General features: G+C 42.9%; 3 protein-coding genes across 3 annotated transcripts; 2 read left to right on the top strand and 1 right to left on the bottom strand.

Annotated features, from left to right (window-relative positions):
• The first annotated feature begins 2683 nt into the window (after positions 1-2683).
• On the top strand, positions 2684-15508 carry LOC115133053 (G1/S-specific cyclin-D2-like). Its single transcript, XM_029665884.2, has 5 exons — positions 2684-3231; positions 4214-4429; positions 6385-6544; positions 8648-8796; positions 12073-15508. The coding sequence occupies exons 1-5, from the start codon at positions 3040-3042 to the stop codon at positions 12259-12261; spliced, it is 906 nt and encodes a 301-aa protein (XP_029521744.1). The 5' UTR covers positions 2684-3039; the 3' UTR covers positions 12262-15508.
• A 3489-nt stretch (positions 15509-18997) lies between these two features.
• Positions 18998-22688, top strand: LOC115133051 (fructose-2,6-bisphosphatase TIGAR B-like). The gene is made up of 6 exons (XM_029665882.1): positions 18998-19109; positions 19543-19580; positions 19856-19977; positions 20548-20625; positions 20775-20885; positions 21119-22688. The coding sequence occupies exons 1-6, from the start codon at positions 19078-19080 to the stop codon at positions 21551-21553; spliced, it is 816 nt and encodes a 271-aa protein (XP_029521742.1). The 5' UTR covers positions 18998-19077; the 3' UTR covers positions 21554-22688.
• A 191-nt stretch (positions 22689-22879) lies between these two features.
• Positions 22880-26016, bottom strand: LOC115133052 (fibroblast growth factor 23-like). The gene is made up of 3 exons (XM_029665883.2): positions 25726-26016; positions 25516-25619; positions 22880-25264 (listed from the first exon to the last, which is right to left on the bottom strand). Exons 1-3 carry the CDS (start codon positions 25958-25960, stop codon positions 24824-24826), a joined length of 780 nt encoding a protein of 259 aa, XP_029521743.1. The 5' UTR covers positions 25961-26016; the 3' UTR covers positions 22880-24823.
• Between the last annotated feature and the right edge of the window lie 670 nt (positions 26017-26686).

Genomic DNA, 26686 nt, shown 5'->3' with positions numbered 1-26686 from the left:
CCCTCCTTCTCTTGCGCCCTCTCTCTTTCTCTCACTCCTGAGTGTATGGAAGGAACAGAGTAGGCCAATGTTCTCGGAGAGATGCTGGTTACGAGTGATGAATGTCAGAGACAGAGATAGAGGGAGAGAGATATAGAGGGAGAGAGAGATCGAGGGAGAGTTGTATATAGGAGGGGCTGAGAGAAGGGGGGATAGAACCATTGACTCAGGTCTGTGTTCAAGACCAAAGTCTTCTCAAATGTTGCCATTGGGTTTTAAATAAGGGCTTTCAGTTTCCCTGAGAATCTCTCGATGCAAAATCTCTCAATGCAAAACCCCTCTTTTTCTTGTTCTGAATGTATAGTTTTTTCCATTAATTTCTCTCTAGCTCGTCTGAGGGTAAATTTGACTGTTTATGCATGTCTGCATAGACTACATCTGTGTGTCTGTCTATGTTTTCTATGTAAATATTTTATAATCTTCCCTCAGTCTTCAACAGGACTCAAATTGAAAGGAATTTTGCTCTCTATGGTTTTTATTCTGTGCCAGGTCAGCTTTTCCGCATTCATTGGCTTCTTCATAGGTTCACTTTGCTCTGCAGAAGAACCATAGGAGGGATGGGAGTCTCTTATGTAAAATGCCTACTACCCTACACATACATAACTCTACCAAATGTGTTAACCCCATTACCACACACAAACCTTGAAGCTGTGCATGTCATGTCCATTACCCAATATCTGTAATGCAATTATCTCACCGCATTGGCTTCCAGTACCACTCCGCAGCTCTGGGAGAGTTTCTCACTGCATTGGCTTCCAGTAACACTCCGCAGCTCTGAGAGAGTTTCTCACTGCATTGGCTTCCAGTACCACTCCGCAGCTCAGAGAGTTTCTCACTGCATTGGCTTCCAGTAACACTCTGCAGCTCTGAGAGAGTTTCTCACTGCATTGGCTTCCAGTAACACTCTGCAGCTCTGAGAGAGTTTCTCACTGCATTGGCTTCCAGTAACACTCTGCAGCTCTGAGAGAGTTTCTCACTGCATTGGCTTCCAGTAACACTCTGCAGCTCTGAGAGAGTTTCTCACTGCATTGGCTTCCAGTACCACTCTGCAGCTCTGAGAGAGTTTCTCAGTTCATTAGCTTCCAGTACCACTCCGCAGCTCTGGGAGAGTTTCTCACTGCATTGGCTTCCAGTACCACTCCGCAGCTCTGGGAGAGTTTCTCACTGCATTGGCTTCCAGTAACACTCCGCAGCTCTGAGAGAGTTTCTCACTGCATTGGCTTCCAGTAACACTCTGCAGCTCTGAGAAAGGTTCTCACCACTGACTGTTCACACACAGGCATTCCAGCTTGGAATGCTCGTCTCTGCTGCAAATAAACCAAAATAGACTTTGTGCCTCTTCATGTCCCATCGTGGTGCCCTGAGTTTTCCCTGATGAGTCAGACTGTCAGCAACAAAACTGGGGGCCCTGGCTATGTGGGAACGGTATAATCAGGTTTGGCAGTTAACTGACACTTCATTGCTGTATTTATTTACCTGTTTCGCTTGCATTACTCACTCGATCACACATCATTCATAATATAATGACGTTGACCTTTAGGCCAATTCAGGGATTAGCTAATATCTTTCTTTACCCCACTATCTTTCTCTCACCCAGTGTGTGTGTGTGTCTGTGTGTCTGTGTCTCTTTCTCTGACCCTGGTGTCATTCTGTGATCTGCTCTGATCTGGGGGCCTGTAAGTCTCGGAGCCCCTGCTCTAATGGGTTCAGTGGGCTGGTATGCAGCAGGAATCTTTGGATCAAGGTGATTTCACGCTCCTCCACGTTTTCCCAGGGCTCTGCCCAGTCTCTGTTACCTCTGTGCGACTTGGACTGTGTGATAGTAGCTGACACGTGTTATCATTAGACACATGCACACACAGCAGCACTGACTAAATGGAGCTTGATCTTTCTGACACCTCCGTTTCCCCCAAGGTTTGGATTATGGCTGCCTGGTATGAACATAGCAGCCAGGGTCCCAGCTGAGACTCCTGCACACCATAACTGAGTTATTTAGCTTGTTCCCCCATAGGTCTATATTAATTGCATATCTGTCTGACCTGAAAGTGGAATGCAAACTGAATGGTTTCAGCCTGTCCTCTTTGAAGTAAAACTAATCTGACTAACCTTGACATTCCCATAGAGACAATTCCCCCTCTCTTTCTGGGCATTCCGTTCTCACAAAAACTCAGCAGATGCTGCAGCAGTTTGTTTCTCTCAATGAAACTCCATATTTCATTGTTATTTTTGGTAATGATTGTGAAAGAGGACATTTGTGTACTTGTCCCAGTAAGATGTTGCTTTTTCAGCTCAATGATGTTTAGTTCCTCTTTCAACAGGTTAGGATATTGTTATGTAAGCATTGAAATAGTTGAACTGTAGAAAAGCTTGCAGTTTAGTTTGATAGATTCCAAGCTCTTGATAATTAACCAATTAAGTGCCAATTAAGAATAGCCTAGTTATAACACGTTTATTTCATATTTGTTAGCCGTAGTAGAAGCAGTAGCCAGGTTAAATATGACAAACTAAGATGTAAGAGATACATAACCTCACAACGCTAGTGTGATCGATTAGGTTTTTGCCTGACATTTCTATAGCCTAATTTTCGATTTCACTGCATCAGCGCATGTGTGAGACCGGAGTTGGGGTGGGGAGAGGGACAAGTTAAACGAGTGAGGTGGCATTCATCCGGTTCCTGCTTCTAGCAACACAGCAAGAGACAGAGCAAAAGCTTGTTGTTTAATTTATCACTATAGCCTAGCCAACTGTTGTGCAGAATGAGATATGCTTGCATCATAGCCTATAGCCTACCCTGCGTTTATTCAGACTTCAATAAGCGGCAAGTAGCCTAAAGCCCAGGGCTGAGAGGAAACAGGCTATCGAGTGGCAGGACTACGCTGGAATAAACGCTGCAGTCTCACCCACCCATGCTTCCTCCCGAATAGACTACTTATCCATCTGTTTTACACTGTCCCCACTACTGTTTTGACGTATTTTTTCTGAAAGGGCAAGATCCGAAACATGGAACTTATTTGCTTCGAGGACAAAGTCGTGCTAGCCAAAAGTGACCCCAACATTCTTGATGACGACAGAGTATTGCAAAATCTGCTAACCATTGAAGACAGGTTTTTACCTCAATGTTCGTATTTTAAATGTGTCCAGAAGGACATTCAGCCACACATGAGGCGAATGGTTGCAGGATGGATGCACGAGGTTTGTGTTTTTTTAGCCTACATGTGCATTGGTCAGGTATATTGCTGTTTTGAAGGAATGTGTGCATTGGTCTGGTATATTGTTTGACGGCATGTCATTTACTTATATCACTCGAATAAGTGTGCTATGTATAATACGATTTGATTTCTATAATCCAAATGAACCTACAGGGGGGTGTGTGCATTTTTGTGTAAGAGTTTTGCATGTTGCTCATAAGGTTGTGTATTTATTCAGATGGTTTATTGCAGTTTCATATCATGGTTGTTTTGAGAGCTGACATGCATGGCATGTAGCCGAATTTTTACAATTTAATTCACTGAGAAATGACCCATGCCAGGCATGTGGTGCCTCGGAAATTCCACCAGGCTATTTAAAGTCATCACCATGCATTTAAGTTCGCTGAATGTCAACAGCCTGGATTGTATTGGTCATGGAATCAGTCAATTGAAAGAAGACATTCTAATCTTCATTTTCATGTTGAATCTATCCAATTTGTCCGTTCTGAATAATTATGACAATTTTTTTTAAATATTTCCAGTTGTTGCCTCAGAACAACAAGCACGCACAGGCTACTTTCGTTTTTACCATTATGAACTTTAATCGAAAACAAATGACTCTCACAATTTTCGGGAATGGTTTAGGAATGGTTTATGAACATTACGCATACAATTTCACTGCTGTAGCTAATTTATTTATATTTGTAATTATTTTTTGAAAATATGACGGACATCTGCGAAATGAGCAGCGTAGGTGTTTGGGCACGATTTCCGCTATAGGCTATGATGACTGAGAGATCTTTGATATTGAAGCTTTTAATGCGGATCCACTGACTGAATATCTACAACATAGATCACATTTGGTTTTCCCATCATGCACATTTTTAAATGGGATATGTTCTTGTTTCTGCAGACATTCATGTAAATATTGATAAAATAATAAATAAAAAATAGTAGGCCTAATATAATATATTCTCTCCCACCAGGTTTGTGAAGAGGAGAAGAGTGAGGAAGACGTTTTCCCCTTGGCTATTAATTATTTGGACAGGTTTTTAGCGGTGGCGCCCACTAGAAAGTGTTATTTGCAACTTCTAGGAGCTGTATGCATGTTCCTTGCAACAAAGTTAAAGGAGAGTCGTCCATTAACTGCAGAAAAGCTGTGCATGTACACAGACAACTCCATCACACCAAGGGAGCTGCTGGTAAGAAACTATTGTTTTATCTTAGTGCATGGAAAAGTATGCATTTACTTAAAGCATCATACATTCAAATATAGCTCAATAATTGTACAATATTATAATTGTTTCTTCTGACATATTTAGTTAAATATGTCAGTGTACAGTTCTGGAGACTGATTAATTCCTTGGCCATACAGTGGGCCTATGCATGCATGAGGAGAGTGCCTGATCAGGGATGAACTAAAGTGGCCTGTGTTGCCACCTAGTGGCAGTTGTTCAGTTTGTCTTGTTGTAGAAGGTAGATTTCCAATATTGTGGATTAATCATTTGTAGAAAGGAACAGTAGTGCATAAATCCACAAATGGTTCTGTTAATATCCACTGGCTGAGTAAGTTTATATGCATTAGTTCTATAATATCTAACCGTGTATTCTTGACCACTCTCTGTTTTTAATTGAATGATTGGTCTCTCCCAGGGGCCAGTTATTCACAGGTTATCCCACAGGGGACTCCCAGTTAACCAGCCCACCCTCTTAGCAACCATTTAAAGTCTGTCACTCCCTAGTATCAGATAACACATTCCTCCCTACTATTACATCAATATTTCTACAGTAAATGGCATGTCCCACCCATGTTGCTCAAGTGGCCAAATATGAATCACCATAGGAGAGCTATAGGACTGTGTCCTCTTCTCCTCTGTTGTCCAGCTGCTGGGGTTTCATCATCAAACTCCCTTGTGCTAGAGGTTTCCTTGGAAAAAGTGAATGGAAACTTATAGTTAGAGGCTGGTCCCAGATGTGTTTGTGCTGTCTTGCCAATTCCTAAGGTCACAGTAATGCCAACTCATGCTAGACGGCACGAACAGACCTGGGACCAGGCTAAGAAGAGACATGGTGAAATGTAGATTCTTTGTCAATGAGCCACTGCTGGTGCATCAGCTGGGAGAGAGAGGGGAATTCAGGGGGTTTCTAGCAAGGGCAGCTGTCCAGGAAGTGAGCACAGCAGCGATGACAGACCTCCTCCCTGCACATCTTCAGTCAACATTCTCCACAGGTTTACCATAGGTTAATCGTTTGCATGTGTGGCGCTGTGCTGGTTGGAAACACATATAAATGAATGAAGTCTTGCTGTATGGCTGGCACTTGTCCTGGGCTGCCCCTGTAATCTGAGAGAGCCGCTCAGAGAGGGGCCTGTCCCTGTCCACGCTAATAGAGGGGTTTCAGTAAACATGGGCGTTCACTGCCACAGCCTCCGTCTCGGGTTGACACATCATCTCAAAAGATGAAACCAGTCGGGGGATCAGTTGAATTTGTCACATCGGCTGATTTGTTCCATTCCTTTTCCCCTTGGGGTGAGGTTGCTTTTAACACGAAAGCTCCCCGCGGCGCACTAACCAACGCGGGCGGTGCAGACCAAAGAAGCTAGCTAAGGCTTGTGACAGGAAGGAAGCAACTGTGGCTGCGATGCTTCTGTCTCTTTGGTTGGAACCAGTGGCGAGGCTCGACACGTCACACAAAGAGCAATGAGAGAACCATTGCAGACAAATGTTCAGAAAGAGAGACAGAGAGGGAGCGAGCGAGAGATGGAGCAAAGAGAGAGTCAAGGAAAATGTTGCTCTGGTGTTGAATGATCTCTCCTCTGAATTGAGACAGACTTGTTGGTATGCAATGGTATTTCATGGCAAACAGAAGAGTAACAGGATCAATAATACTACTTTAATAAAGTATTTCAGTTGTGTATATTACACTTGTTTTATTTGAGGACTATTATTTCATTCCATGTCATCATCTCATCTCTATAGAGCTGCTGCCTGTGCTCTGACAAAATCACTATTTTAGTAGTTCTTCAAAGTAAACAAGGCATACTTTTATGACTGCTGAATACCAACAATCTATTTTCAGGTAGAGATTCCTTGCGAAGCAACAGCTGCTCTCAATTCTTCTCATGCTTTGTTTTCTTCCTTCCGTCTCTGTCCTCTAGGAGTGGGAGTTGGTGGTACTAGGGAAATTGAAGTGGAACATGGCGGCAGTCATCCCAAACGACTTTGTGAATCACATCCTACACAGACTGCCCCTGCCCAAAGAGAAGCTATCTGTGATCCGCAAGCACACACAGACATTCATCGCCTTGTGTGCCACAGGTAATAACAGGAAATTCCTGATAGGATAGTCTTGCCAATTCTCGTTTACAATCTATCTGACATTGTGACTCCTCATTGATTGCACTCATCTGACCCTATACTCAGCAGTCTAAGGGCAGGTACCACAAACACACATCCATCCAATGGCTGCTCTCCGCGTTTCTCTTCCCATCACTGGAACGCTGCTCGTAGCCTAATGGGGTCTTCTTTACATTAGAACGGCTGCTAAAAGCAGATGCAAGCTGTATTGAGAGCACTTTGAGCATATAAGGCATTAATAGTATAGTTAAAGGAGGCTGGGAGAATCCTCTCGGTGCGTGTAGTGTTTAGGTTAGCCTCCCCCTGTGATGACAGTGGGTGGATGAGTCTCCTCGCCTGCTGTTTGGCTCCCCTTCCACCTCCTCCTCTGTGTACTAGGATGACTCGGGTGCAGCAGCTGGGTTGCTCTCTCTCTCTCTCTCTCTCTCTCTCTCTCTCTCTCTCTCTCTCGCTCTCTCTCTCTCTCCCTCTTTCTCTCTCGCTCTCTCTCACTCCCTCTCTCTCTCTCTCTCTCACTCTCTCTCTCTCTCTCTCTCTCTCTCGCTCCCCCTCTCTTTCTCTCTCGCTCCCCCTCTCTTTCTCTCTCGCTCGCTCTCTCTCTCTCGCTCCCTCTTTCTCTCTCGCTCCCTCTCTCGCTCTCTCTCTCTCTCTCTCTCGCTCTCTCTCTCTCTCTCTCTCGCTCTCTCGCTCCCTCTCTCTCTCTCTCACTCCCTCTTTCTCTCTCTCTCTCGCTCGCTCTCTCTCTCTCTCTTTCTGCGTATTGTTTTTTGACAGAGGCCCTTCCAGGTTTGATAAGTCAGAACTGGCGGCCGGCGGTCTTCCTCTAAGGGTGAATCCCAATGGGTTTGTTTCCTTTCCTATATACTACTGTATGCCCTACCTATATGTCCTTGTTCAGATTGAACGGACTGCATTAATAAGACAGTTACAAAAGCTGACCTCTCTTCTATACATTGCATCTTTCACGTAAGACCATTTTAGGGGGAGGAAATACAGCTTCGGAAAAAGTCCACTTTGGTGTATTGAGATTTACTGCCTTGTGTCTCTTTGATCCGATCTGGCCCATAAGTCCTTGTTTACTACTTTGTGGTATTCAAGCCATAGTCTCCTTCAATGAGGTTCATGGCCTGTGGCTGTTAAGTGCCATTTTAGTGTTGCATTTTTGGGGGGTGTGTTCCAGCGGTCTCCCCACTATTCATAAGCAGACCATTTATATCACAAGCGCAAAACAGCCACAATAAAAAAAGAGTCAGCTGTGGTTTAGCAGTAATGTAAATGTTTGGGGTTTTATGTGCTGCACTGAATGCTGTTCTCATGACAGGGGAGCTCTCTGGCCTCTGCACAGCTGGCCTCTTGAGGAGGAGACGAGAGTGGTTGGACTACTCCCTGGGGTTGATCCAAAGCTATCAGTCGCATCCTCTTTCTATAAAGAGAGAGGTCTGTGGGTCTGTGCTTGGCTGGACTGTGCTTGGGCTAGAGCTGGAGCTGAAGCTAAACCCAGTCCACTTTAGGGCTGTTTCCTTTCCTCCAGGCCCTGCTTCCTCCCTCCCCCGCCAGCCGGCAGGGCTATTGTCGCTGAGCGCTCTGGGCCTGGTTGATGGAGAACAAGAGGAAGTAGTTCCTGGAACTCATTGCTCACAGAGTAGGAGGATTCCTGCTCTGTTTTCCTAATCACAGCTGAGGCAGAGTGAGGGAAAACACACAGGCTCCACCACGGCCATGTGTTAGACTGTGGGAAAGTTGGGTTAAGCTATTTAAGAACCTATATTAAGAGATTATGACGATGTTTGAACGTCTTTAAATGCTCCGCTCCTGTACTTCATTTGGACTACATCTTATAGTGCATCTTGTGGGAATGTATTAGTCTGTGGGAAAGTACAGTTCAACTCAGTTTTTAATTGATATTGTAGATTTTTCCCCTCTTTCGAATGCTTCCTCACTTACTTTGGACGACTCCTTGACTTGAATGTGCAACTATGATTCTGGTTTGTCAACCCCTTGACTGTTCTGAACTCACTGATGTCCGACAGGTTACTGACGGATCGTGTTGTCTCTTGTCCTCAGATTTCAGCTTCGCTATGAACCCCCCCTCCATGATCGCTACGGGAAGCGTGGGGGCGGCCATCTGCGGCCTGCAGATGGACCAATCAGACCAGGCCCTGAGTCGAGACCGTCTGACTGACCTGCTGGCCAAGATCACCAACACAGAGGTGGTAAGTAGTGTCTATAGCCTGATCCCAGGTCTGTTTTTTGCTGTTTGGCCAATTCCTTGTTACATCAATGAATGACAAGGAGTTAGCGAGACAGCACAAACAGATCTGACATCAGGCTAGGTAAGTGCTACACGGCCGACATTTTAGGAGCATGGCGAAGAACTTCTGAAGAGGTGGTAATATCAGGGTTGGCGAGCGTGTAGCGCAAAATACTTCATGTGTTCCAACATTGGGCACCGACACCCTCTTCACCCTGCCTGTTAGACCTAGCAGTTCACCAATGTTTCTGGGCTTGGAGCACGGAGATCTTCCTGGTAAACAAGAGCGATGCTACAGTATGCCTGCAGTAGTCGCACATTGAAGTTATTTACTTTTCATGGAGTCAGAGCCTGTGGGTCTTGGCTCGGGACCTAGACTGCAGCTATAAAGAGCAGAGGCGAGGGAATGTCTTCTTAGAACCCAGGGCCCACATTCTTGTGGTAGAACACAAGCAGGCAGTTCCTTTGCACGGCTCCCACTTTAGCTCTTCTCTTATGCCTAACAGAGGCTCCATCTTTCCAGGGGAAATGGCAGATGAGAAACACACACAGATTTCCTAACTCCTTAAGATGACATGCATTGAGAGCTCTCTCACACCATATATATTAGTGGAGGCTGGTGGGAGGCACTATAGGAGGATGGGTAATGGCATTGTAATGGCTGGAATGAAATGAATGGAACGGTATCAAAAACATAAAACATATGGAAACCACATGTTTGACTCTGTCCCATTTATTCCATTCCAGCAATTACAATGAGCCCATCCTCTTATAGCTCCTCCCACCAGCCTTCACTGATATATATATATATATATAAGTATTCAGGCCCCTTGACTTCTTCCACATTTTGTTAGGTTACAGCCTTATTCTAAAATTGATTACAAAAGAAATGTTCCTCAATCTACACACAATACCCCATAATGACAAAGCAAAAACAGGTTTTTAGGTATGTTTGCTAATTTATATATATATTTTTAAATGGAAATATCACATTTACATAAGTATGCAGACCCTTTATCAGTACTTTCTGGAAGCACCTTTGGCAGTGATTACAGCCTCGAGTCTTCTTGGGTATGATCCTCTCAAGCTCTGTCAGGTTGGATGGGGAGCGTTGTTGCACAGCTATTTTCCGGTCTCTCCAGAGATGTTCGATCGGGTTCAAGTCCGGGCTCTGGCTGGGCCACTCACGGACATTCAGAGACTTGTCCCGAAGCCACTCCTGCGTTGTCTTGGCTGTCTCCTTAGGGCCGTTGTCCTGTTGGAAGGTGAACCTTCGCCCCCAGTCTGAGATCCTGAGCTCTCTGGAGCAGGTTTTCATCAAGGATCTCGCTGTACTTTGCTCCGTTCATCTTTGCCCCGATCCTGACTCCCAGACACTGCCACTGAAAAACATCCCCACAGCATGATACTGCCACCACCATGCTTCACCTTAGGGTTGGTGTCAGGTTTCCTCCAGACGTGATGCTTGGCATTCAAGCCAAAGAGTTGATGCTTGGTTTCATCAGACCAGAGAATCTTGTTTCTCATGGTCTGAGAGTTTTTAGGTGCCTTTTGGCAAACTCCAAGCATGCTGTCATGTGCCTTTTACTGAGTAGTGGCTTCCATCTGGCCCCTCTACCATAAAAGCCTGATTGGTGGAGTGCTGCAGAGATTGTTGTCCTTCTGGAAGGTTCTCCCATCTCCACAATGGAACTCTAGAGCTTTGTCAGAGTAACCCCTCTGATTGCCCAGTTTGGCCGGGCAGCCAGCTCTAGGAAGAGTCTTGGTGGTTCCAAACTTATTCTATTTAAGAATGATGGAGGCCACTGTGTTGTTGGGGACCTTCAATGCTGCAGAATTGTTTTGGTAACCTTCCCCAGATCTGTGCCTCGACACAATCCTGTTTCGGAGCTCTACAGACAATTCCTTCGATCTCGTGGCTTAGTTTTTGCTCTGACATGTACCGTTAACTGTGGGACCTTATATAGACAGGTGTGTGCCTTTCCAAATCATGTCCAATCAATTAAATCCACCACAAGTGGAATCCAATCAAGTTCTAGAAACATCTCAAGGACGATCAAATAGAAACAGGATGCACCTGAGCTCAATTTCGAGTCTCATAACAAAAGGTCTGAATAATTATGTAAATAAGGTATTTCAGTCTTTTATACATTTGCTAACATTTCTAAAAACCTGTTTTTGCCTCGTCATTATGGGGTGTTGTGTGTAGAATGCTGAGGATTTGTATTTATATAATCCATTTTAGAATAAGGCTGTAACGTAACAAAATGTGGAAAAAGTCAAGGGGTCTGAATACTTTCCAAAGGCACCGTATATGTATATATACTGTAGATGCGAAAATCGTATCATTTTACATCACAGATTAAACCGCTGTTTGTAGTCTAAGATATTTCTTTATCACTGTAAGTCTGCTCCCTTGGCTTACACAAAGGAACCTGAGGCCAATACAGCAGCACACAGGGACTCAGGGGCCACAGTCAGTCTAAGACTAGGAACAACCCAGCATCTCTCGATAGACCTGTGGTTATTATGTGGCCATGGCAACGCTGGAGCTCAGACTGCGGCCCATTAAGTTTTAATTATCCGTACATTTCAAAGGAATGTTGGCCTCTGCGAGCTGTGTGCACTCTTTAAGGCCGGCGCTTTCGGCTCCGTAGAGTCCGACCTCTCACGAGAGGACGCACGGAATCAGAGAAATTACTTTTGAGATTCACCCACTCTCCTGAGTGATGAGAATGGTTTCTTTGGTCTCAGAGCTGTTGTGTTCCTCTCAACAACCCAATGGGCCTTGGTCAGAAATGTTGCACTAAAAATAGACTATGTAACCATTTGGAAGTCCAGCCCATTCTCCACTTTAGGATTATTAGGAATGTTCTAGCCACACCTCACGTGTGTTTAGGAGGATTCAAGGGCCCAATAGTTGCCACTCTCTGCCTGGTGTCTGTGTGCGCTGGTACCCATTGTTCTATGGACTGACTGGTCATGAAACAGGCACGACCACCTATCACAAGACTCATAATACCCTCCCGGTCTGACCTGCCATGCATGTGACCAAAGCTGTTCCAATAACAGTCAGATGTTGAATATGAAACTGTGTGACAGCGATAAGTGTTCGTCCACAGGTGTCTGGGGTCAATCAAGAGTGTGTGTGTGTGTGTGTGTGTGTGTGTGTGTGTGTGTGCAGCACCTAAAGTAGAGGTGTTAGTGTATTGATGTCTCTTCTCTGTGTCTGTTGCAGGACTGTCTGAAGGCGTGTCAGGAGCAGATAGAGAGGGTGTTGGCCAGTAGCCTGCAGCAGGAGCAACAGCAGCAGAGGCAGGAGGCCCTAGGCAGGTCGGGCAGCAAGGCCATGGAGCAGCAAGACCAGTCCAGAACCCCAACAGACGTATCCAGCACCCCAACAGACGTACGCGACGTCAACCTATGAGCTTCCCATCACCATCTACAAGAGTGAAGTCCACCAGCGAGCTCCCACCAATCGCGTCACTCTGTCAATCTATGGGATCCAACAACATGCGCAATGTCAAACAATGAGCTGCCAGCACATACCCCAAGTCAACCAGTGAACTCCCACCACTAAATGCCACACCAACCTACGAGTTCCCACCCTTGTTTGTTAAGTCAACCTGTGAGGTCCCACAAAGTTTGGGATGGCAATCTATGAGCTGTCAACAGCATCATGCTGGAATGATCAACTGATAAGAACTTTTACAAGCAATATAGAGAATAGGTCAAAAAAATTAAATGGGCGGCTCCCATCTATATTTAGCTGGTCACATATTGACATATTAAATTAAACAAGCTCTTTTAGACACAAAATGTATTTGAAAACTTTGAAAGAGCCTTAGGTTTGCAGAAAGGAAACCTGAATAGATTTGCATACTTGAATTATGAAATATAGAAATATTAGTTTTTTACTTGATAAAAAATACCAAATATAGTTTTTCACTTGGAAAAAAGCTAGCAAAAACATTTAGTTATTATTCATATTATTGTATTATAATTATTGTTATTCTAAATATTGTTATCATTATTTCAATATAATTTAGTTGTATGATCATTTTTTATAATAATTGTTAATCATTATTAAGCATTTATCAATTTCACAATGAGTGGGTGTTTCCCTCAGTTTCAAATACAGGAAGCCCCTGTAGTACTGTGTGCATTACATTAAGTACTGGTTTGGTTCTGCACAGTGTTCATACACCTTTATTTAGGAGAAGCTCGTGTACAGGACGAGGAGAGCTGCATCTCCTGCCTGCTAAACTGTGCATCTGTAGCACTGCTTCCTATTTATGCTCTTATATGCTGGCCAGGAGAGGGCTGGGCCCACTCACACAGAACACAGAGAGAGAGAGAGTGAGTGAGGGGGTAGAGAGACACACGTGTGGAGTCCTGAGGGTGTGTATATACTGCCCCCTAAGGGTGAGAGTGAGGACAGAACAACTATCAGCTGTCACGGTCTTGATTTCATTGCCAAGTTAACACCAAGCCAATATTTACTTTTCGATTTGAACAAGGCTATTTTTGTAGTTATATGTTATTGAATTGTCTGCTCTGAGAAACTCCTGCACGTTATTAGAACATTATTGAGGATCATATATACCTTTTATACCAGGGAACCCTGTTTTAAGACTGCCAGTAAAAGTTGGCGTGAAAGCATGTTTTTGTTCTGGGTCAGACAAAGCCAATACTAGAGAAAGGGAGACGGCATGTTGGAGGGATGGTCTTAGTCTGGAGATGAGAATGAAACTACAGTTGTTTGTTAGTGTCAGATGGATTGTTAAAAAAGTTTTGTGGAGTTGGAGTGTATGGAACATTTAGAGCAGTGAAAGTTTGGCAAAGGTGGAGTAGCCTATTGGAGAGTGAGAGGAGATGGGAAAAAAAGGGAGGTTTTAAGAGTGGAACTAGAGATGGTACGATTGGTGCCATGAAATGAAGGACTGCAGACAGTTGAAATGAGGGGAAAATGGATGAAGACATGGTAGGAAGCTCCCGATCGGCACACCGGAACAAGCCTGTTCTTAATTGGAAGGGCTGCAGACAGTTGTCATTCTGATAGGTCAAGAGTTGATCATGAGGGAGCAGTTTGGTGTGCTGGAACATTTCCTGTAAGGGCCTGTTGTTGTTAAATCCAACTAGATATTTAAGTCATGGTCAAAGACTTGGATCAACCTAAATGCACTTTTAAAAACATGTTCCTTAAAAGCTGAAGGGGATGGTTATCAAACGGGGTAGGTGGGTTTTCAATGTTTTATTTTTTTATAATGATTTTTTTTCTTTAAGTTATTTGATATTCTCTGGGCTGGATTCCCACTTAGGGTGATGCACGAGGACTAGAAAGCATTTCCTGACCAATGAGTAGGAGTAGGGTTTACCAACGTGGAACCAAATCATTTGCAATGCAAACCTAGGAAAGCTTTAAAAATCACATCTAGACTTGATTCTTTGATTACATCCATTTAACTTGAATTTTGTTTTTGCCTTCTTCATATCCAAATCAATATGATGGTCCTACGAAAGGATAACACATCATAATGTTTTTTTTCTTCTGGTTCATAGTTTTTTTGTATTTTGTTTTGCTTCACAGTTCAGCTTGTTTTTCAGAAAAAAATAATAACATATGGTCTTTAAACCTATAGGCAGAAAACTTTGCTCTTTACTTTTGGCTTCCACGTTCAACAATGCAGAAAGTACTTAAAAACATATTTGCTTTTTCACATTTAAACGCAATCTGCTATAAACTGAGAAAAGATATGGGTAAACATTTAAAGTTGTGTTTATGTGAATTACTTAAATGAATTTCCAAGTGATGAAAGCCAAAATGGATCTGTTTATCTTTGATATCTTTTTCTTGCTGCTATTAAGCTTTTTGTTTTTCAATCTTAGAATTGTGATATTCACTTGAGTGTGCTGCTAAATGATGAATTTTAAAGTATCTTATTGTTTCCTTGCCTTTTCCTTGTTGTATGTAAACTGGAGAGAGTGGTAAAGTGGGACATGTCTTCAACTGGAAGTACCTTCTGCAGTTTTCTCCAATAGCATGTTTTACTCCCTTCTTTCCGTTGATCTGTTTGTTTCCTTGCTGCGTTCTACCATTGAAATGTTGTTGTACCTCAGGTTCAGTGGACAATACCTCACAACTCAGCAGTTTTTCAGGGAGTTAGTGGAATCAAATCTGACTCTGATGCGTTTTGATAGGTTATCCATTTTTTTTTTCTGGATGAGAGGCAGGAGATTCACGTGGCACCTACTCTCTCTAGACAACAGATATTCCTTCTCATCTGTCAGATTACACTGATCTGTCGTTTGCTAAGTAGAGGACCATATACCAGATATTTCATATCATACCTGGTGCCAAATAAAAGACGGCTATTTGAAATGTATTTGGAAGACAAAATATATATATATTTGTATCTTGTTTTTTCTACTTATGAGTTACAACTTAATTGCCACATTTAGGATCTGTGTATTGGATTAGGTGGAATGCATTTTGTGAGGTACCCATTTAGTGAGTTTTTTTAATGATCAAAAAATAATGTTTATGTGTACTCCTTCAGTGTGGAAAACTGTGGGTTTCTAGTTCGTTTTGACCCCCACCACTGCCAACCACATGTACCTCAGAAGTGTCTGATCCACAGCTTCTGTTCAATAAATTTGACCCACAAAAAAGAGTGAAGTATCTTTACTGGCTAGTAATGTACCTCAAATCAAATCAAATTTATTTGTCACATACACATGGTTAGCAGATGTTAATGCGAGTGTAGCGAAATGCTTGTGCTTCTAGTTCCGACAATGCAGTGATAACCAACAAGTAATCTAACTAACAATTCCAAAACTACTGTCTTATACACAGTGTAAGGGGATAAAGAATATGTACATAAGGATATATGAATGAGTGATGGTACAGAGCAGCATACAGTAGATGGTATCGAGTACAGTATATACATATGAGATGAGTATGTAGACAAAGTAAACAAAGTGGCATAGTTAAAGTGGCTAGTGATACATGTATTACATAAGGATGCAGTCGATGATGTAGAGTACAGGATATACGTATGCATATGAGATGAATAATGTAGGGTAAGTAACATTATATAAGGTAGCATTGTTTAAAGTGGCTAGTGATATATTTACATCATTTCCCATCAATTCCCATTATTAAAGTGGCTGGAGTTGGGTCAGTGTCAATGACAGTGTGTTGGCAACAGCCACTCAATGTTAGTGGTGGCTGTTTAACAGTCTGATGGCCTTGAGATAGAAGCTGTTTTTCAGTCTCTCGGTCCCAGCTTTGATGCACCTGTACTGACCTCGCCTTCTGGATGATAGCGGGGTGAACAGGCAGTGGTTCGGGTGGTTGATGTCCTTGATGATCTTTATGGCCTTCCTGTAACATCGGGTGGTGTAGGTGTCCTGGAGGGCAGGTAGTTTGCCCCGGTGATGCGTTGTGCAGACCTCACTACCCTCTGGAGAGCCTTACGGTTGAGGGCGGAGCAGTTGCCGTACCAGGCGGTGATACAGCCCGCCAGGATGCTCTCGATTGTGCATCTGTAGAAGTTTGTGAGTGCTTTTGGTGACAAGCCGAATTTCTTCAGCCTCCTGAGGTTGAAGAGGCGCTGCTGCGCCTTCTTCACGACGCTGTCAGTGTGAGTGGACCAATTCAGTTTGTCTGTGATGTGTATGCCGAGGAACTTAAAACTTGCTACCCTCTCCACTACTGTTCCATCGATGTGGATAGGGGGTGTTCCCCTCTGCTGTTTCCTGAAGTCCACAATCATCTCCTTAGTTTTGTTGACGTTGAGTGTGAGGTTATTTTCCTGACACCACACTCCGAGGCCCTCACCTCCTCCCTGTAGGCCGTCTCGTCGTTGTTGGTAATCAAGCCTACCACTGTTGTGTCGTCCGCAAACTTGATGATTGAGTTGGAGGCGTGCGTGGCCACGCAGTCGTGGGTGAACAGGGAGTACAGGAGAGGGCTCAGAACGCACCCTTGTGGGGCCCCGTGTTGAGGATCAGCGGGAGGAGATGTTGTTGCCTACCCTCACCACCTGGGGGCGGCCCGTCAGGAAGTCCAGTACCCAGTTGCACAGGGCGGGGTCGAGACCCAGGGTCTCGAGCTTGATGACGAGCTTGGAGGGTACTATGGTGTTGAATGCCGAGCTGTAGTCGATGAACAGCATTCTCACATAGGTATTCCTCTTGTCCAGGTGGGTTTGGGCAGTGTGCAGTGTGGTTGAGATTGCATCGTCTGTCGACGTATTTGGGCGGTAAGCAAATTGGAGTGGGTCTAGGGTGTCAGGTAGGGTGGAGGTGATATGGTCCTTGACTAGTCTCTCAAAGCACTTCATGATGACGGAAGTGAGTGCTACGGGGCGGTAGTCGTTTAGCTCAGTTACCTTAGCTTTCTTGGGAACAGGAACAATGGTGGCCCTCTTGAAGCATGTGGGAACAGCAGACTGGTATAGGGATTGATTGAATATGTCCGTAAACACACCGGCCAGCTGGTCTGCGCATGCTCTGAGGGCGCGGCTGGGGATGCCGTCTGGGCCTGCAGCCTTGCGAGGGTTAACACGTTTAAATGTCTTACTCACCTCGGCTGCAGTGAAGGAGAGACCGCATGTTTTCGTTGCAGGCCGTGTCAGTGGCACTGTATTGTCCTCAAAGCAGGCAAAAAAGTTATTTAGTCTGCCTGGGAGCAAGACATCCTGGTCCGTGACTGGGCTGGGTTTCTTCTTGTAGTCCGTGATTGACTGTAGACCCTGCCACATGCCTCTTGTGTCTGAGCCGTTGAATTGAGATTCTACTTTGTCTCTGTACTGACGCTTAGCTTGTTTAATAGCCTTGCGGAGGCAATAGCTACCTGTCTTCTGTTCTGTGCTGGTTAAGGGAAGGTTAACCTCGTCCGCAGGCTCAAATTGCTGGCGTATAGAGAGCCAGCTGGTGGACAAGATTACGGGAAGGTGAAATGTGTAGAGTGATTGGGTTGGTGGTGGTGTACTGTGCAGTCAAGTAACTATGCAGGCCCATATGAAGGTAAGTTAAAGATTGAGGGTGCTAAATGGCTTCTCATTTGATTGAAGATATGCTGCACCAAAAGGCTATTGTGTGTATGCAGCTATAGTCTTATCTGACCTAGTGTCTGAGGGTTCAAACTTCTTATGGGGTGAGATCCTTACGCCAGAACCACAGACTCCTTCAAACGTTCTTCTCTTTGTAATTTTGACATTGAGAGTTATAAAAACGTATACAAAAGCACACATGGATGATATTAAACCCACAACCTCTTGGCTGTAAGTCGATGCTATGACTAATAAACCACCAAGTCTGTGCCCCTTTCCTGCAGACAAATGACCTCATGAGTGGAATCGTGTTCATATTTGACATCATTTCAACTCTATCTGATATGGTACCATTTTTTTCCTTCTTTTTTTTAAGGTCATAACCTTGTGTTTGAGGTGTATACTTGTGTTTCAAAACGTACACAAACGCACACACAAGATGATATTTGAACGTACAAATTCTTGGCTGCATGTTATGGTTTAAACCGCAGAGTCACACACCTCTTCACACTTCTTACAATTCTCTTTGTATATTTGACATATAGAGTTTTGGAAATGAACACTAAAGCACCAGTTGTTTGGGTATTATATCTTCTCACTAACAATTACAGTACTGAATCATCAGGGGTGACATACTAGTAATGAGTAACTACTATATAGCAGCTTTCATTTAGATTATAAAATATACAGAGTGGTAAACAGTCCATGTTTTTGAAGAAAATATATACAACCCAAATTCAATGGTTTTGTACCTTTTCAGTTGCAAGCATCCTTACTCCCTCTCTTCAATGAATAGGCTACATTTATCAGGTACCATTCCACACCAATGGCTGGTAGACAGGCAATCCAATTCGGGTAATTTACCATTAATTCAGGGTCCCCATACAAAACTGGTATCTTCACCTCACGAAAGATATTTAGGGTTCATTTAATGATTATTCTAGACAACAATGTTCTAAGAATTGTTCAATTGTTCAAATAATTGTGTTTGATCAGGGAACAATCTTAATAAGAGTAACATTTGTATTCTTGTTAACTAGACCATTTATTATTCATTTTTCACCTTCTGCAATGCCATTGGTCTGTTAGAGTAGACCTCGTGACGTCACGTGTCATAGAACTAGGAAGAAACCCGTAAACATTGAGCCAGTAAGGAGGCAGAAAGTCTTTTGGAATAGCCTAAAATGCTTACATTTAGCTTGACCGTTGTTAGACAGTAAGTAAATAACACCACCTTTCTGTTTTGTATGCTGTTTAGATGCGGTATGTATAATATATTTGATCAAATGTACGTAGGCTTCTGCATACGTGAGAACCCTATTGAACCACTTCAAGCGAAGCTGTCCGTTGCCGACAAGATTAGCTAGCAAGCGTGTTGCCTATTCAAATCAAATGTATCATCTAACAGTATTATTCTGTGCCAAAGCGGCTGCCTAGTTAAATCCATAGGTTTCTTATTCTGCCACCATATCGAAGCAGTGTCACTCTGAGTGTCCTCTCCATAGACCGCATATAAAGCCTCTCTCACATGCTACTAACGTTAACGTTTAAGCTATTTGTACACCTCTAGAATTTCCCTGATGCTGTGTATTCTTAAAAAAAAGGCCATGCCTGTAAATTTCAAAATGATTATCTTCTCACTTTCACAGTGGGGAGACACAATACAACAAGGAGAAGTTGCTACAAGGTATGCTGTTATTTATAAACATTCCAACCTTGACCAGTAATGACCTTCACTCGGGAATCCTGTGTGATTTAAAACCAAAGGCTGTAAGAACTAGCTTACACACCTTTCCTTGTTTCTCATGTATCAGCTGATAGAATTAAAGTGATTGATACTCATCTGTTTCCATGTTCACTTGAGGGGGAATGTTAAAAGAAAGGTCACTCACACAAACACTGACTAATCCCTTCTCCAACTGGTTTTCTAAGTGTGTATACCTGTTGGTCTTGTGCTGTCAGGTCAGGGAGTGGACACTTCACTCTCGGAGCCGGGGCTCCAGCAGGCAGAGGCTGCAGGACTGTACCTCAGAGAGCTCAGGTTCTCCAACGTGTTTGTCAGTAACCTGCAGCGCGCCAGACAGGTGAGTTTTCCTGAGATGCCACTGGTGTAACATGTGATGTCGACTTAGGTTACAGGTAGGTGACCACTCGTCCACCCAGCTGGCTCTATGTAGCAATTGAGCCTGGGAACAAGGTTAGGTGACCATCAGAAATATTAACAATGCACAGCAGATGTAGGATGTAACCTCTGTTTAGTTTAGATTCCCAGTGTGCGACTTATAATTGTGGGCACCGGCTACACTGTCACTGCTGTTCAATTACAGGAAATGGCAGGAGGTGTTGGGAACTGATGTCAAAGTAAAATGCTTCCCTACTGCAACACCTTTTCAGTGGGAGACACTCAGATAAGACAAAGTCACTTCAATAATTCCTGGAACAAAACTTCTCCATTGTATATGTTACTGTTGAAGGAGGGACGAGAGCAGAGGATATATTAAGACCACAGATATAGACTACAGGATATGAGAAATGTCAGCGGGTAGAACTAGAAGTAATGTTAGTTTATCGTGATGGCCTAGTAACTGATTTGGTTGTGGGTGTGGAGATTAAGACAGTGCTGTCATTGTTCACACATCCTTATCCTTTGTCAGACTGCAGAAATCATTATGAGGAACAATGTTCACTCCTCGGGCGTTGAAATGGTCTTTGACCCTTTACTCAGAGAGAGGGTAAGTCTTTCATATGCCTCCTATTTCCTATTGCATGTATGTAGTATAGAATTGTTCCAGCCCAGTCTACCTCGACAGGGACCCTAGAGTTTGACATTCAAATAAAATGCATAGAAAATCTGCATCAAAGTGGTTCATCAATCATGCAGGGTTTTGGGATCGCAGAAGGACGGCCCAAGGAGGATCTGAAGAACATGGCTAACGCAGCCGGCCAGTCATGTCGAGACTATACTCCTCCTGGAGGGGAGACCTTGGAACAGGTTAGTCTGTGATCTGAACATTTTTATCAGCTTTCCCTTTGGTCCTGCTGTTGGTTAGCTGCCAACAGCTCAGAGTTGGATTCCATGGCCAACAGTGCCATGCAGGGGTTCAACTCCGAACTTCAAGGCAGAAGCTCAACACATCATTAATAGGTCATTAATTTTTCTTCGAAGGAGATGAGTATTATTTTAGTCCTTGAATAATTTTAACGTGTGTCTATGTCTTCCTCCAGGTAAGGCTGCGATGCAAGAAGTTTCTGAAGTCGCTTTACCAGCGTATGGTTGAGGACCACAGCTGCTCAGGACAGAGTTCTGCTGCTGTAGGGACAGAGGCTGGGGCCGGTGCAGCCGAGTCTGGCACAGATGGGCCCCTGGCTGGTTTGCCTGACGACGGGATGGAAGGTGTCTCTCTCCATGCCCTGGTGGTGAGCCACGGTGCCTACATCCGCGTGGCTGTGAGACATTTTGTGGAGGACCTGCAGTGCTCTCTGCCCCAGGGCCTGAAAATGTCCAAGGTGTTGTCAGCCTGCCCCAACACAGGCATCAGCCGCTTTGTCCTCACCGTGTCTCCCACAGAGTCTGGCCTGGCACTCTCTGCTGTCCGCTGTGTTTTCACCAACAGGAAGGACCACCTGACCTCCCGTAACATATGTTACATCACACATTAAAGATGGACAAGGCAACACAAGGTTTAGTCACTACTCTGTTCTGTTTAAGTATTATTTACTGTAGAGAACAAACCACTAAAAGTAAAGAATATCTGGGACAGTGACCTGTCTACTATTTGATGATATGAGTTGGGGGGAGATTTTAGTAGGGTCATCGAAGAACCCCAATCACCCATTTATTATTTATTTATTTTATACACAGTAAATAAATTAAGCATTTTTGCACAGTTTATATCTTCGCCTGTTTTAAAACCTTTTAAGTAACCTCCACGTTGTGTGACATATGCATAAGTATTGGAAGTGCCCCAAAGTGGATACATTTTGAAGATCGGTATCTTCTACCTTATCTGATGTTCTTGGAGTCACTATACCAGTCCTTAATGATGACTCATCACACACACTGTCACTCCAACAATGATGTGTAATGCTGACAGGTTTAACAACAGCAGACAAGATGCTGGCACTGCGATGGCAATAACACAAAAAAATGTACTACCTCAGTTGTTCTTTTGATTGTGTATTTATTTGGCTAGGGGTTGGGTTGGCTTGAGAGGTTGGGTGGTGGAGCTTGTATCAGTCTGAAGTTGGGTCCACATCTCTGTTGTGATTTCATGTATCTATTTTACATCATGTTTTGCTCTGTTGTCATTGAGGTTTGTCTGTTTTCCCGGTCTATTGAAAAATGTAATCAGAAATGTATCACAAGAAGGGAATGACTACTCGACCACAGAGAATGACACTGAGAAGTAGAGGACACAATGTATTATGGGAATACAGGGTAAATTATTTGCTTTTTAGCTGTTAATGGACCCTTTTTACAGTAGAACATTGCTCAGTGCAAATTCTGCAGAACTATTGGCAAGATGTATGTATATCCTGGATGAGTGGATTTCCCGGTCTTCCAATAATTATTCATGTGATTTTCTATAGAAATGAAGCACTTCCTGTGTCATAGTCAAATGAAATGAGGACTTGTTTGGAATGTTTTTGTGTGGATAATGTCATATTATACCAAAGGCAGAAAAGTGGGATGAATGTCAGTGAGTATCTTTTAAAGCCTTTACAATTCAACATGGAGTTATCTCTTATTGTGGTCCATGTCCATTACAAGATAATAAATTATACACTATCAGAAGTTGATGTCTTTTCTCTGAGACTGGTGTGCTATGCATGAACTCGAGCAATACTGCAAGCAACCTGTCACTGCTACATAGTTACAATTATATCAGACAGTTGTATCATAACAGTTTAAACATAGTATACTTATTTTTACAAACCAGCTAAATGTTACACATGGACAGTTTTTTGTCTTTATTGTTACACATTGTCATTTTCATATACAAGCAGTACAGCGTTACAGTATTGTTTGGTATTGTATTGCCAATAAAAGGCTTCAATATTGGTGTTTAACATGTTCAATGGCCATGTATCTCAAGTGTTCATAAATGGTCACAAGCTTCCTCTGATCTTGCACAAATGTAATTGTCACTAAAGGTTGCATAAGAGGCAATAGAGTGTGCAAGTATTGTAGTTTCTTTATGCAAAGCAGGATTTGAACCAGTGGATGTTTGCAGGTTGGGAAATATCAGGTTTAATCACCTGAGGGGCCACTTCTGAGTTGCGAACTTTCTCACGTTTTAAACATGATATAATTCACTTTGTTTCAGTGTTCAAGCTGAGCGTGACAGATCAAAAGAACTGGGGCAATTGAAAATTATGCGACAGCTACTGACCTGTGTCTAGATTGTTCCAGAGACAACCATGAGTAATGTTCCGAAGGCACCAGTGGCAGCATAAACATCTGTACTAAATCTGATCCTTCAACATGAATGGGTGGGTTTGCTTAAATCTTATTCAACTTGAGTGTTATTACAGTTCTTCCTTTGAAGGAATATTGCAACATTTGAATAAACTGCCTCAAAAATATTGAAAAATATCTACAGTATATCAATCCCCCCCAAAAATGTGCCTTCACTCATGACCGCCACCGATTGTTAAGGCTCCTCTCAGATGTAACAGCCAGGTCAATTTGGTTTAACCTCAAAGTGAAACAGGACAAAGGTTAGTGGTCACCGTCATGTGTTCCTTTGACTAAAACACCTCCAACATGTTACTTAGTGAGATTGAAACAAAAATAGAATGTGGAAATGTTTATTTTTAGAAGATGGTTTGGCAGGATCTAAGATATGCCAATTTTCTCCATAATGAGATGCGGAAGCGTGGGACACGCAACCTTAATGACTGGAAGCTCAAAGTGAATGAGTCAATGGTCAACCTGCTTACGCACTTAATGTGACACAGAGCTTCCTCACACATTTAGCCTGTACTTATATGATTGCATCATACATATAATTCTAGGATGAAGTGGTTGTGAGTATACAGTTCTTCATCCTGAAGTTCTAAAATATTGATCTAAAATAGAATATAAATTCATTAATTGGAAAAAGTCCTATTTTCTTCAACATAATAAAAAATATTCAAGATAAATGTCACTAGCCCCCACACACATAGTCTCCTCATAACTTACAGGTTTTCAAAATAACTCTTTAACAGCTAAGCATCCATATAAATAGTATACAATAAATAACAATAAATGGATTTAAATAAATAAATTCTTAAAACTTTAATGGAATTGGCTTTGTTGCTTGCTTTTGGTGGCCAGCATTTATAACATGTGGTTTATATTCGTTCTGGTACCCTGTAGAGTGAACCATTCATTTCCGTTTAAAATTAAACGTCTCACTTGAAGAACATGCATTATAACATGCATGCCTACTGGCATATTCAACATTATAGTAGGGCTCATTTTAGATGGAATATGTTTAAGTTTCATATCAATGGTATTTTCTTGCAGTCTTCTTGCATTATATAACATTTAATAAAGTGACTTCAGCTCAACTTTTTTTTTCTCCAAAAAAGACTCACAATTATTTCGGATTTCAGCATGATTCTCATAAGAATCCTCCCCGTAAACAGAGCGCAATCAAATACAGAATACAGAATTTGCGTCCTGGAATCAACAATCACGGAAACCAATAGTTACTCACTGTGCTATAGTGAAGAATGGCCGAAATAAAATGTTCCCATGTGGTATTTTTTTGGCTACATATTTCATATTATGACTACATATAAATTACCAATATGCCCTAATAATATCTGTATAAAACTTTGAGGGTTGTTTGCAGAACTGCTGGAAAAGACCCAACGTGAACGCATACATACAGCTTACATTGATAAACCGAAGTATACAACTGCGGGTGTCCTGTCTTCTTATCCCATCATTCCATTCATGATACGGGGGCTGGGAGGGGGGTTTAGGGAATGCACGTTCCACGGGTCGTCGGAGGGAGACTGAGGGGTCTCCCGGGAGATGTTGCGTCCCTCGGGGAGTTCAGCCTCCTGGTCCACCTCCAAGGTGTCATCCATTTGCGGCATTGCCCGGGAGTCCTCCTCCGTTTGACCCAGCATGTTGTACGGATCAGAAGGGTCAACCGCCCGGTTCCTCTTCTCCCGATGCAAGAGGCGCTCCAGCGGCACGGTGTTCTTCTCCGACAGGAAGAGGGAGGTTTGCGGTAGATTCTGACCCACTGTGTACACTTGCTTTATCCCTTCCAAGTTGAGCAGAATACCAGTTCTACAAGAGTAGTACACGTTGCGGTGGTTTTCCAATAGCTTGTGGTTAAAAAGGCAGTCTTCCTTGAGGCAAACAGTCTGCAAACAGATAAATGGATGAATTCACGCAAACAGACCACTTAGGAACGTGCATCAATTCAATTCATTTTCAAAGTGTTACTTGAGTGCTAAACACAAGAACACTTCGCCCAATGTAAAAATATGATATTATATTGTCTGTGTGTTTACGCACGGTCTGAAATCCGTGCGTAAAAGCGCATTTTTGGTAGACATATGACAGAAAACATGTATTTCAGTTCAATGGACAATGAAAATGGGAATTTACTTACAGAGCTGAAAGGGTTTCCCAGGGCATCCATGCACAGGTAGCGGTTACTTTTGACTCCAAGTATCGCCACGCGCTCTCTTGTTTCCGCCTTCAATAACATCACACCTGTTGACAAAATTAATTGTGTTAGCCTATAGAAGCAGATTAAAGACAATGCCTTAGAACTACATTTCAATCAAATCCAAACGCCCAAAATGTAATAAGAACTTACTGTATGAGCTTCGAAGTGTAGTTTTGCTCACGTGGCCATTTAAACTGATCTCAAGGTAGAAATTGTTCACGTCTGAAGACGTCTGCAGGTGTACGTATCTTCTCGGATTCCCCCAGTTGGATCCCAGGAGAGGTGATGGGTTTGGAAGAGCGTCTACTTGTCGAAATCCCTGAAGAACAGCCAGTAAGAGCACAAGAACGGCGTTCCTCATCCCAGATGTCTTGGTTATTTCCATCTTTTACCCCCAAAACACAGAAAATGTATCCCAGAGATTTCGGATGTAGCTTTGAGTTCTGCAGCAAGCTGTTTGCAAACTTCAGCTGATCTGATAGTCCAAAGTTTAAGGACGGCTCTATTTAAAGGGACCCAAGTGCCACTCCTGCTCACATCCTTTAGCCTACGCAGCATTCGCAGATGTGGGTCTTTCTCTCGGCGGAAGGAAGGGGGTGCATCTCCACCTGCCTGTTTGTCTAAAGGTATTGGTCACCAAATAACGTAGTAGTCTCATTGAGCAATGACTGTACAAAAGTGACATCGTATTTTTTTTCCAAACATCAGCACTTTCATAATCATGATCCTTGCACTAATCTTTAAATCGCATATGTCATCACAGTGTGTGCAATATGACCCTCTGTCCAGTAAGCATATTATAATAGACATGGATATTTTTTATAGATATGGAAACATATTAATAATTGCACATTGAAAAACTGACTTTAGATAAGTCTATGGATAATCTATACAAACAATTCCCAAGCTTTCCTGTCCCTAATTTATACAACCTATTCCCAACACCTTTCCAATGTTTTGAAAACTGAATTCTATGATAGTAATCAAACATTATGGTACAATCTGTTCAAATTAAATGACAAGACAACAACTTAGATTTAGATAAATATTAGACCATTTAAGAACACAGATCTATTGTAGTGCTGTATTTCTATCTAGTATTTTCTATTTC

Source organism: Oncorhynchus nerka, linkage group LG8 (assembly GCF_034236695.1).
Source record: "Oncorhynchus nerka isolate Pitt River linkage group LG8, Oner_Uvic_2.0, whole genome shotgun sequence".
NCBI classification, from domain to species: domain Eukaryota; kingdom Metazoa; phylum Chordata; class Actinopteri; order Salmoniformes; family Salmonidae; genus Oncorhynchus; species Oncorhynchus nerka.
Note: the sequence above shows the minus strand (reverse complement) of the source record. Positions and strands in the feature narration are given on the sequence as shown.

Coding starts and splice junctions, on each gene's coding strand:
- LOC115133053 (XM_029665884.2), top strand. CDS start 3,040: ATGGAACTTATTTGCTTCGAGGACAAAGTCGTGCTAGCCAAAAGTGAC. Junction 3,232..4,213: donor TTGCAGGATGGATGCACGAG/GTTTGTGTTTTT, acceptor CTCTCCCACCAG/GTTTGTGAAGAGGAGAAGAG. Junction 6,545..8,647: donor CATCGCCTTGTGTGCCACAG/GTAATAACAGGA, acceptor TCTTGTCCTCAG/ATTTCAGCTTCGCTATGAAC.
- LOC115133051 (XM_029665882.1), top strand. CDS start 19,078: ATGCTTACATTTAGCTTGACCGTTGTTAGACA. Junction 19,110..19,542: donor AGCTTGACCGTTGTTAGACA/GTAAGTAAATAA, acceptor TCACTTTCACAG/TGGGGAGACACAATACAACA. Junction 20,626..20,774: donor ACCCTTTACTCAGAGAGAGG/GTAAGTCTTTCA, acceptor TCAATCATGCAG/GGTTTTGGGATCGCAGAAGG.
- LOC115133052 (XM_029665883.2), bottom strand. CDS start 25,960: ATGGAAATAACCAAGACATCTGGGATGAGGAACGCCGTTCTTGTGCTC. Junction 25,620..25,725: donor TACACTTCGAAGCTCATACA/GTAAGTTCTTAT, acceptor TTTTGTCAACAG/GTGTGATGTTATTGAAGGCG. Junction 25,265..25,515: donor TGGGAAACCCTTTCAGCTCT/GTAAGTAAATTC, acceptor ATCTGTTTGCAG/ACTGTTTGCCTCAAGGAAGA.